Here is a 12,023-nt window from a genome sequence, read left to right as displayed (position 1 = left end):
TTCCTTTAGTATAAGATGAGGAAGAGCCACCGCAGTTCAGCAGCAGCTTCAGAGAAGATGCAATACCAAGCAGAAGCCAGCAAGGTAACACACTGGCTGCACACAGTCAGCCTCACAAAGCAATAAAATGTTCTACAGCTGATGTGCCAGCCATGTCAAGTCACAAGCCATTGGGGGGGATTTTACTAAATTACATCAGGTGTGATTGTATACATTTTACATTTCAAGCCTATCAAAGAAGTTAAAAGAAAATTGGAGTATGTGTGTAAAACTAGCATGGATTTCATGGTACCACCTTTTATTTCCTACTGAATACAATTTCACAAAAGATACAACCTATTCTTTGCTGAAAAGGTAAAAGAAGCAAAGCTATTGTCATTAGTCAAAGGCTTTCTCAGCATTAATGGTCATTAAAGCAATGGTGATATAGCCAGCACCTACAGCCCTGGCTGGTGCCAACATACTGCTTATCTCCCACGAAGTCACCCTCCTCATGTACAGTCCAATGATAAGTCGCACCCTTTTGCTAAAGGAAAGATAATTTAGAAGTTGTCTTTAAACTCCTGCATTTCTACCCCTTGCCCTTCAAATGTCTGTTTATACGAACCACCTGAAAAAGCCACTAAAAAACATCGTTAATCCTATATTCAACCCGAATGTCCTGGAGTTGCACAAACCAAGTGTCATTTAATCTAGTGCTCCCTACCAACAACTTGCACGGTTCATTCACACCCCCTCATTTAACGGGGTTAAGAAGTTGCTTTGTTTCCTGCTGAAATAAACAGCAAAAATTATCAGGAATTGGATTTGGTCCCAGACATATCTGGCAACTCTAACACATTTATACAGAAGCATTCCTAATCCTATTGGTTGGCAAATATTAAACAGTTGGTTGACTGCCATGTAGGTAAAACAAAACCTCAATATTTTTTAAAAACACGGTGTTTGTAAATTCTTTCTAGTTACTGCTGAAATTTAGCAGTCACACAAATAAGCTTCCTGGAAGCTTATAAGTTTATCACACTAGCTTTTTGCGAAGAGACTTCTCTCTCAAAAAGTCCTGGAGAGAAAAGAAAAGGGAAAAGGGAAAAGGGAAAAGGGAAAGAGGAAAAAAAAAAGAAAAAGTTGACTGCACAAAGATCCACAAACACCTTGACTTGGAATATATAATTATAAACCTAACCATAGCTAGCACTCAAAAATAAATGTACTAACAAAAACCCCTAACGGTTCTTTGAAAACTCATATTCAACACAGAAAATTTAGGCAGTGAAAATAGTAATTTCTGCAACTAGTTCAAGAGAAAACAGTGAGCAAAGCACAAAGATACAAACAGTGAGCAAAGCACGAAGATACAGCTTCAAGTGCTCTCCTCTGTAACCCTACCAACAGGATAGGTAAAAGCACCCTTACTTGGAATTAAAGCTAGTTCACTGCACATCAGTATTTTCCATTTAGAAATGCGAATATTTGCTTTCTTTTTTGCATTTAAAAAAATGGGATGTTTTCCATTCCTTCTTTTAATTTTAGCTGTCTTTGGACACATCTCTGGTAGGTACTGATCTGACACTGTCTCACATAACCACAGAGAGTGCCGGGCTTTGCAATGAAAAGCTGGCAACAAAAACCCCCGCAGAACTAGGGAGCTCTGAGAAGTTATTTCAGCATGATTAAGAAGGTTTTTATAGGCAGAAGAACTGCTGTGACGAAGGGATGAGATGTCCAGCCCCTAGACAGCCACGGTTAGAAGACAGCAAAGCCCCAGGACACCCGGCTGAGTTCCCACTAGAGGGTGCACAAAGCCCATCTCATACCGCAAAGACCAAGTTCAGCATCGCTTCTCCAGCCACACAAGTCCTCCCAGGGAGTAACTGTTCCAAAATAGTTTTAAATCACCGGTAAGCAGCCAACTTTGCTTCTAAACACCCTCACATGACTGTCAACTTCTAACGCTCCACGAATGTCATGAGTTACTTCTCATGATTACCCTATTCCTATCAATTTTATCAGTTTATTTCATTTTCTCAGATGTGGAAGACAACTTTCAAATACTTTACACAAACAGCCTCTCCACATCTCTAGAAGCACTAAACCAAAACAAAGAAAACTGTTAAAATAAAGCAAGCACCAAAGAAAACTGAAAAATAAATGAAGACTAAATAAAGCAGCTTAAGGTGCTTAACTAAAGGTGCTGGTAAAGAACACACCACCATGCACGTGCCATGTTCAGCATAATGAAGCCTCTACTTAAGACTAAAATCCCTAAAAACATGCGTTTTCTTTAACTAAATATTAAGGAACACTTGCAAAACAGGCCAAGTACCTGAGCTACCAGACATTTGTGGTTATTTAAAAAAAACCAGCTACAGTATTTTGTAATATGCTGGATGACAAAAGTAATCTTTACCGTCTTGGAAGACTCTCTCCACGTTGAGTCCGTAAGTAGCACAGGTTTCATAGTAAGTGCATCTCTTGAGATCATTCGATAACTTCCTCGCTCTGGCATCGTCTATGACACGTGGATTACTGGAACTTATAGCATCTACAGCAACAGCAGGGAAAAAAAATACCTCGTTTAAATATAATTTGAAAACATCATCTCACAATTATCAGTACTCAAGGAGTGAATTTCAGTACAAACCATGAAACAACTCAGAATTTTTAGAAAACAGGGTGTGTGTGTTACTCCAGCTTTATACTTTGTTGGTAAAATCACCGGCATACTGATTGATTCTAAAAACTCAGGAAAAAACCTAAAACGGTTTTTGGTTACCTTAAAAATATATTTCGGTCACTAATTGCAAAATATACACAATCACATGAAAGAACATGAGTTCTGAGTAAGTGAAACACACTTAGAAAGGCAAATTGCTGATGACTATAAATGTGTTAAATGATTTTTAGGACTCAAAAAATACCAGCACTGGCTTACAAGTAATATTCACCTGGAGTGTGAAGCACTGGACATGACATGCTTATATGGACAAGAACATTTTCAGTAAAGAAACAATGGCATGGGGCGAGAAATGGTACCACATATTACTGCAACACTTGGGGAAAGAGTTATATTTGTAAGAGAAATGCTTTTCTTAAAATAAACCCCCAAAACAAGCTGGCCAACACGAAGACAACCAGGGGTGGGAGGGGTGGGGATCACGATGGCAGAAAAGAAATAACAAAGCTGTAGAGGACTGCAATTATCATGTTGACAAAAATCTAGAGTCCAGCTCTTTCCTCAGTTCCTCATGTGTGTGCTTTTTTTGGTCCTTCCCATTTTTTAGGCTAGTTCTCTCAGCGTTTTGCTCAAGCACAGAGATCTAACTTTGAAAGCACTTTGCAAAACCTCAGCCCTGACCCCACGGCACTCACTAAGCCTCGGTCGAGGCAGACACTCGCCAGCTTAACAAGAAATGGAGGTTTTTCATATATTCACAGGTTGCACTGCTGACCTGACTTCCAAGTCACAGCTAAGCCTGGATCCAGGAAACTCATCGTAAATGACTTTGAGTCTCAAACCTTGATGCAAAGGCACTCATGAGACATTGTGTGAACATACTGCACAACCAATAAAACCAGTATTTTTCTAAATAAATAACAATACTTTGTACCCCTCTGCAAGAGCTACTTTTTATGTGTGCTTTTTAACTCCTATTTCTAGAGCTTATCCATAGGAGCTGAAAAAACCCTTATACCAGCAGAAAAACAACCACCCTGCTAACAGATAGTTTCCTCATTGCTACTCATCACAGAGAACTCCACAAAGGTTATACTGCTTGACTATTCATGAAGTGATAATGCTATGAACCAATCTTAAACAGCACTTCTTTTTTTCCAGGAGTATCATGGTAATTCTCAGCTCTACCAAAAAAAGTTGAGAAGTTGAGACAGCAGTACAACCTATTCTACAAAACTCTGCAGCTACCACCTAGTCACCACAACAGGCATGGATTTCAGCAGCTGCTTAGAAAATTTTCCTAAAAATCTGCTACTTTCTGTGGTAAGCAAAACTACCACCATTCTTCAGAAAACAAGGCATCGCTTTAACATGAGCATTAAGTTAGTGACTACTGCAATGCTGTATTTGAGGTTCGGTTCTGGGCATGACATGACCGTACCTCAACTGATGTTATCACTACCTTCTCACAAGGTCTAATTAATAAAAACAGAGCAGCTATTTGGAAAGCTAACAGCAGATTTATCTCAATCGGCAGAGGGCGCTGAAAACATTTAGCCAGAAAGAAAGAAATTGATACGCAACACCAGGGTTTCAAAAAGTTTGACTTCTGAAGCAAATTCAGTACTACAGTCTGGTCCATCACAGACGGGCAGAGGAGAACATCTAGTAGCATCAGGCAAGTGCTAACATTTTGGGAGAGATTTCATTTCACAGTGCATTTCAAGAATACCGGTCAAAACCAACAAGCTGGATGTCAAACGAGTATATTTCAAATATATTTTCAACAGATATATTTGTATTTTTCATATATTTCATTTCACTGCACTGTTTGACAGTCAATGCAGCCAAAAAGCTGTATTTTTTTCTGATGCTTATTCCTGGAATTAGCAGTATATCCATCCTTAGCCACATTTTTAAAAAAGCCCTTTGCATCAGTGCTGTAACAGAAAATGAACTTTGAAAAAACAAATCCCTTTCTGATAATAACAGGAATGAGATGGAAAACTATATCCCAAAGTGTCAGAAGTGCATAAAGAAAAAACACCTCAGGGAAATGTCTCCCCCTCTCCTTTTCCAACTTCACTTTAAGCTGACAGCACGGCCCTTCAAAGCAGTTCATTTCTGCTTTTTGGCTGTAATTTCTGCTACCCTAGGACTTTTTGTGTACCTACTTCCCTTTTCATTTTTTATCATCTGTTTCCACCCTGCAGCCTGGTTGCAATTCCTGCTTCCGTGCTGCCCTGGTGGCACAGCTCTGCAGGCAGGCAGGGGAAAGCAGACTGCCCTCTGACCACAAGACTGACAAAAGAATAAGCTGAGAAAACAGTGAAAAGCTTCAACATCACCAAAGCCAGTGGCTTACACCAAAAAGGAAGATGCCCACAATCAAACATACAAAGGCAACTCATGACACTTGTGTTCTCCCTCTAACACAGCAGAGTAATCTGGCAATACACTTGGAAAGAAACGTTTCAGAGGGAAGGAACTCACAAAAATGTCTGTACTATGCTTCCAAAACAGCAGCTCTGTAAAGTAAGAAATCTGAAGTCGGGCACCTCTGAAGGTGCCTCGTATTTGGTAAGAATTACGACAGGAAGGACATCTACAGGGCTAGGTGCAGAGCAGCCTCAACTGTTGTGCATCTACTCCCCAAAGCAAACCAAGCACAGTATGGAAAACTGCTGAAACATGAATGGGATGCACTGGCCAAACAAGGGAGGAAATATCCAAAAGACAACTCAGACGCATAAGAAACTGAACTATTGCTGGTACCTTTCCCTTGCCACGCTTCCCTATAGGATAGCTGCTGCTCCAGAAGGGATTTTTGAAAAATAGAATTGGGGGGGTGTGTGGGAGGGGGTGGCAGAAAGCTGAATTTCTATTTGATTTAAAGAGTGGTCTTCCTGAGACACTACACAGGGACATGATTCAGTTCTGCTTAACGCACTTTTGGAAGTTTCCTAGGAATGGAAGCCTCTTAGGAATGCCAGGGTATTGATCATTTCTAGACAACCAAGCTAATGGAAACCAGTTTGACTTCAGAACTTCATTACAGAACTAGTACACCTGCTCAGATTCAACATCAGCATCTCCCTGCTGATCAAGAAAACTACTGTGTCTAGCAAGCACTGAAAATATTTTTTTAAATATTCTTGCAAGTCATCACTGCCCAAAGTCCTACACTCCCTCTCCCAAGCGTGCTGCAAGGACATTTGTCTCCCATCTCAAAGCAGCCCTCGCGATGCCACAGCCCCACAGCAAGCCAGCCGAGGAAGCCCAAGGCACACCACCACCCTGCTGGTCAACCCCCACTTATGCACAAGCTCTCAGCATCAGATGAGTGGCAGTGTCGATGCAAGAGAGAAAAAAAGGACAGGACATGGCTTAGCCAGCTTGGAACAATCTATACGGTCACAGAAATACATTTGGAAATCAAGACTGCACTTACCCTGGGTTCCCACTAGTACCATCGGAATTTCACTAGTGTTACGATAGTTAGCCATACGGCTGTAGTAGTGGTAAACAGTCTGGAAGCTGATTTCATCTTCCAAGCTGAAGACAAATATAACGGCATCCACCCACATGGCAAACTGCAGAATAAAAATGGAAAAGGCATACTATGAGAAAAGCAGTGAAGAGGAAAAAAAGAAAAATAAAAACATTCTTACCTTACTTGGAGGGAAATACACATCAGCACAACTTTGTAAGTGACAATAACAAAGGCCTTAAAAGTGGCAGATGTTTCTAAAATGATGAATTTCACCAAGTGATGGGGATTTGGGACACACAAAGGTTTTTCCCCACGCTCACAACCACATCTCTTCTTCACTGGTACGTGATATTACAAGCCCAACTACTATCACTGATTCACAGTAAAAGAAAACATCACAACCTCAGATTTCTGCATTTGTGAATTATAAATGAAAAACTCGTCTCTAGGCACTTGAGTGCCCGACTTAGTGTATTATTTCCCCACCCTGTGAGTTACATGCATGCATGCTGATGTTTCTGTTAATGCCAGGACAAGTATTATGGCTGTGGTTTTACAAACATTGCTAGTAATTCTCACTTCTTGATCAATGTCCAAAAACATTAATTTCAGATTTCCAATTTTTCACTATACAGACACTCTTAACTGAGCAAACAGTACCCAATGTCTTCTTCAGCTTTCAGTGTGAAAGCAAACTATTCTCTCTTGGCATCAGTAATCTGCTAGAAGACATGCACACACACAGGCCAAGGCAAGGTGCTCACCATGCAAGTGAAAAAGTTCTAGCTCACAAGTGAAATAACATTGTTTAAACACACTTAACATAATAGTAAATGTGTACAGGACATCAAAAAAAGACTGAAGTTAAGCTTACCTCACTGCCTTTCGTTTTCCCTAAGTGACTCCATTCCTACCCAAATTTAGACCAATGGAAACAGGTTTCAGCCACTGGTATTCACACTTTCTATTTTATTACTACTACAGTATGCCAGGTAGATTGGGGACACACCAAACACACAGAGACCTGCAAGGTGGTTCATTTGGGAAACATTTTGCTGAGTTTTACACCACTAGCCTAGCGTTGTAAGCCCTTACTTCAGCCCTACCAACTGTGCAGTTTTGTTCCTGCTTTTGCAGTATTTAAACTACTTTACTCAAGTTTGTAGATTCACACAATCTCAGCTTTTAGTAAGGCATCCCAAGCTGGCATATGCAAAGGGAAAAAAAAAAAAAAAGAGCCTACAGTATGAATCTGGAAAGCTCTTTATGTACTCAAGTTGCTGAGCTCATTAAATTTTCCTTTTTCAGAATCAGGAGCTAGTAGTACTTCTTGCCTATTTTTCATATGACAAATTAGCTGATATTTTAAGTTAATGTGCATATTCAAGACAGTATTGTACCTCAAACCCAACACTAGCTCATCTCTTACGGTTACGGTGTAAAAATAGCCAAAAACATGTTGAGGTTTTCAAGAGTCAGGAGGACAGTGTTCTAGATGGTAACGACAGGACTGTTTACACACGGCATAGTTACTGCCAGAACAAGGTCAACTACCACACTGTTGTATTAGAACTACTCAAACCAGAAGATCCAACCAAAGAACTGGAGACAGCATCAGCACAGTGGACTTGGTTTGGGGTCATCTTATAAAATGGTTCTTGCTGACTGGACTCAGCAGCATCATGCCAAGAACTCTTCCTTAAAGCATCAGTTGGGAAGCTAACAGTCTGCCTAAATTTTCTTCAAGTTTCATCAGTGTGTAGCAGCAGCATCCTTCTAATGAAGATTATTTAAAAAATCACGAGGGTGGTTATTCGATGCAGTTCTTCCAGACACAAAATATTTCCAGTAATTTCTTATTTCTCATTTTATATTAAAATGTTTAAGCTTTGCGGACATCCGACCGGTGATATCAAAAACCAAAGGAATTTTGGAAAACATGCACAAGGTCTGGCAATCCAGGATGCCTTATACACACCACTGTGCAAGGAATGGCTTGAAATAAGATAAGAAGGATACTGAGCTGCTGATACACAAATCCACCTTCAGGCTTACTACTGGGATTGAGCAGATCTGGTTCAAGATAAGCCAAAACAAAACCATATTATAAAAAAGTTTTAAATTTCAAAAAAAATAGCACGTGACAGCTCATTATAGCTCAGTTGCTATGTTAATTGGGTTTTACAATAGGAGGCCCCCATATTTGTAACAGATACAGCAAACAAAATTGTTTGATACAAAATCAAACCTGGTGAGCAAAAGAAACTGTCGTTATTCACAAACTGAGCAGCAGCAGCTCATTCTATGAAATGAGCTTTTTTTTCTTTTAATTCTTTTCACCTTTGAACAACCTCAGACAAGAAAGAGAGAGATCATAGATCCAGAAAGTGTGTCTTCAGGTGAGTTTGTTTTCCCTCCCTTCCTGCCAAAAAGAAGGGGACAGTAAACTGCAACCTGAGCTGCAGCCTCTGCACTGAAGCGAAGAAGCCATCACCTGGGGAACCCTCCCCAACCCAGTGCCTTTAAGTGCCAGGAAGACCACAGTTCAGCTTGTTACTTAATGAAGTCGTAATTCTATCCCACTTAGCCACAAAAATATCCTGTACTGTTGCAAAAAGCAGAACCTTAAGGCTAAAATAACCAACTCTTTCTATCCTATAAGCAAATAGTGGGAGGTAAACATTTTTCTTTCGTTAGTATTCCATTCTCATTATACAGTTATAAATATTCATGAACCCAAAGTAAACTTTTAATTCCAGGAATTAATAAACAGATTAAAGATCTTTAATACACACACGACTTGAAATTATACCAAAAAATCCAAAGAGAATTTATATGTGAAATACATCTTCTGAAAGGTGAAATAAGCACTAACACATTAAACCTTTCCATCCTCGTGATTTGCTGAAGAACAAATCTCAGCCACAGCAGTAATTAAAACCCCCACATTTACCTAGCATAGATCAAAAGCAAAACACCATGTCTGTTCATTAGTTTGCAGTTAGCTCAAATGAACTCCGCAAAACCAATTCTTCAGGTAGAAAAATATTTAGATTGCTGTGTGTACCTTTACAACTCCAGTATTTGTGTTTTTATATGAGTGAATGTTCTCTAAGCGTCAGGGCCTGGAAACTGTTGTGTACTTCAGCCAAATTATTCACAGCCTCAAACAGAGCGCTTCTTTTAGGCTCCTGCTTCACACGGCTGCAGATGTGTCAGTGACACTAATTTTTTGTTTTTCTTTTAACTTCCTTCCAGGATGTCTCTCTTGGTCTCCATTTCCTCCACCTCCTTTCTCTTCTCCTTTGTCCGGGCACCTTCCCCCATGCTCTAATCCTCCTGCAGCTAATGAGCAATAGTGGAGCATTGAAACACAAGCTGCTGCTGCTGGCACTGCTCCCGTTCAGCTGTTTGGCGATAGCACAGTTCCTGCTCCTCGATTTTTTTTTTTTTTTTTTTTTTTTTGAAGCTGATCCACCACTGAACAGCCAAGCAAAGCAAGGTCAGCAGCAGCCAACACACTTGGGAAACCCCACTAGTGCGCAGGTGAGAAGAGGTAGAGGGGAGACAAGGAGGATGCCTGCAGCCAGGCTGGCCGAGTCGGTGGTGATTTAAGCATCACCTAAGCAAATGCTTCATTTCACTCAAAACAGAGTAGCAAGCACACAAAACCACAAGTGTCTTCTCAAAGGCAAATCCTGATGAGTCACCTTCTACCAGACGAGGAGGTAACACACCGTATTCAGGCACCAGGTCAGAAATCCAAGAACTCAGTGGTGCTGAACTCACAATGTTGAGTCTTAAACAGCACAGGGAGCAAAATGTGGAAGAATAGGGAATGCAAAGATTTGTACACCAGTATGTGTGTCACTGTGCATACATCTACTTTGTATTTTAACAGCTTAAGAGATTCTAAGAAGAAAACTTATGACTCTAACATGCAACTCTGCCACCAATGGAAGCACGTTGATTAGGCATTCCATGTAAGTTAACTACCTGTCTTTGCTACACAGCTTCACATGGTAATTGAAATCCCAAATATTTGCTACACAGAATATTTTTCACCTGAGGGCGATATGTAGATTTTCCCAGGAGAAAGACGAGCAGGATCCAAAAAAAGAACAAAACAAAGCCGGTTCTCTTAAAGGATGGTTTTTATAAAAGAAAAGGAAACCGTGCTGATAAAGCTCCATCCGCAATGCTCACCTGTGCCTCTGGAGGGCCCCCTTCATCTCTAATCAGCAGCAGATAGCTTTGTCCATCAACTACTATCTCTTTCTTGAATCTCCCACCTGTCACACAAAGTAACTCATTACAGAACAGAAAAGGCAGAACAATACAAAATAGAAAAAGGCTTCGCTTGTGGAAAAAAGACACCTTAAGATCTTTCACAAATTAATTAACTACTGTGAATGTGAGTTCCTATGCATAGAAATGACTTAATAAAGTTAAATCACGTTCTTTAAGAATAAGGCTGATGTGGGAAAAAAGCCAACAACTACATTACAAAAACTAACACCCACATTAGGTGTACTTGGTTTTGATACATACAGTTAAAAGACAGTCTTTTTTTTTAAAAATATATATATAATGGTAAGAAATGTATCTCTAAGAAAGGCAAACATGGGACAGCTGCATACAAACAATATCGTATATTTGAACTAAAATAAATTTCTTGTGTGAATTAGCATTTCCTCAAGAGAAGCCCAGTTCTTACAGCACACATGTAATGTTATGAAAATGATACTTCTATATTCACAAACCACAGTTAGGGGAAAATACCAGACACATGTTAGACAAAAAAACTACAATGGTGGTACCTCTGTAGAGATGTATTAAGCTAACAGAGAATGTTGTGCCACTTACTAGCAGGATGAATTAAAGACCTAATTTGGAGATGTAGATAAAAAGAGAAGAGTTGCAGCCTTCAGCCAAATTCTATTCCTGATCCTATTATTTCAGAGAGATGTCGAACACTGAGTGCTTGTGAAGACCAAAGAACTGGCACCGAACCTAAGAAACCAAACCAGGGCGTGCAGCTGCACCGTTACTTTCTCTCTCCACTGGCCTCACCGGGACCTTCAAGCATCCCCCAGGGCAGAATGGAGATTGCTCTCCTTTGGGGTTAAGCATATTTCAGGCATCCTGCTGTGTCTCATGATGGACTTCAGATAACGACAAATCACATTTAGGGTTTCTGGTGTGACCGAGCCTAAGCCAGGATTAGCAAACTTGGCCTGCCTAAGTAGCTGGGTTGCAAACCCACTGATCTCCCCACCAAAGCCACAAAGGGCCCAAGGCCTCCATGCTTAGCACTGTCCGACCGCCTCACGTCCCAACTTCCCAGACTAAGATAAACCGTATCTACTAACACACCCTAAACTTATTTCTATTTTATTAACGGGAATTATTTCCCATTTGAACCCTATTTCCCAACTACACTTAATTCAAAACTTGTCATACTATCAAAACCAATACATTTAAACACATGATAGGCAATTGAACCACTCTGACTTGTTCTCCAAACAAGCTCTCTAAGCAAGTCAGTCAGCACACACAGGCTAACGCTGATCCTCAAAACATTTGCACAAAAATTGCTAGCCTTAGGGAAACAACAAACTGGCTTAGACTCACCACTCCCCCAGCCCAACCATTACGGCAGGTTTCAAATCAAGATCACTCAACAGTTCAGCTCTGTGCAATACTTAAACATGTTTAAACACATTTCATGTGTAATAAAAGACATAAGAACAGGGTTTTTTGTTTGTGGTTTTGTTGCTGGGTTTTTCTGTGGTGTTTTGTTTTTTTTTAAATTTTCTTTATAAACCTACCCTATTAGGAACAGCTTAGCAGTAC

General features: G+C 40.2%; 1 protein-coding gene across 9 annotated transcripts in view; it reads right to left on the bottom strand.

The window, feature by feature from the left end:
• AGAP1 (ArfGAP with GTPase domain, ankyrin repeat and PH domain 1) overlaps positions 1-12,023 on the bottom strand; it is a 398,735-nt gene that overhangs the window by 235,619 nt on the left and 151,093 nt on the right. For 5 of the 9 annotated variants that reach the window (XM_074872505.1, XM_074872508.1, XM_074872512.1 and 2 more), the window contains 4 exons: positions 10,374-10,459; positions 7,042-7,077; positions 6,126-6,267; positions 2,408-2,542 (listed from right to left, as the gene is read on the bottom strand). In XM_074872505.1, the coding sequence (XP_074728606.1) occupies positions 2,408-2,542; positions 6,126-6,267; positions 7,042-7,077; positions 10,374-10,459 (399 nt within the window). The remainder of the gene's footprint in view (positions 1-2,407; positions 2,543-6,125; positions 6,268-7,041; positions 7,078-10,373; positions 10,460-12,023) is intronic. The other 4 variants (XM_074872507.1, XM_074872510.1, XM_074872513.1 and 1 more) reach the window with 1 other exon arrangement.

Source organism: Strix uralensis, chromosome 6, assembly GCF_047716275.1.
Source record: "Strix uralensis isolate ZFMK-TIS-50842 chromosome 6, bStrUra1, whole genome shotgun sequence".
Taxonomy (NCBI): Eukaryota; Metazoa; Chordata; class Aves; order Strigiformes; family Strigidae; genus Strix; species Strix uralensis.
This window is presented reverse-complemented; position numbering and strand designations above follow the sequence as displayed.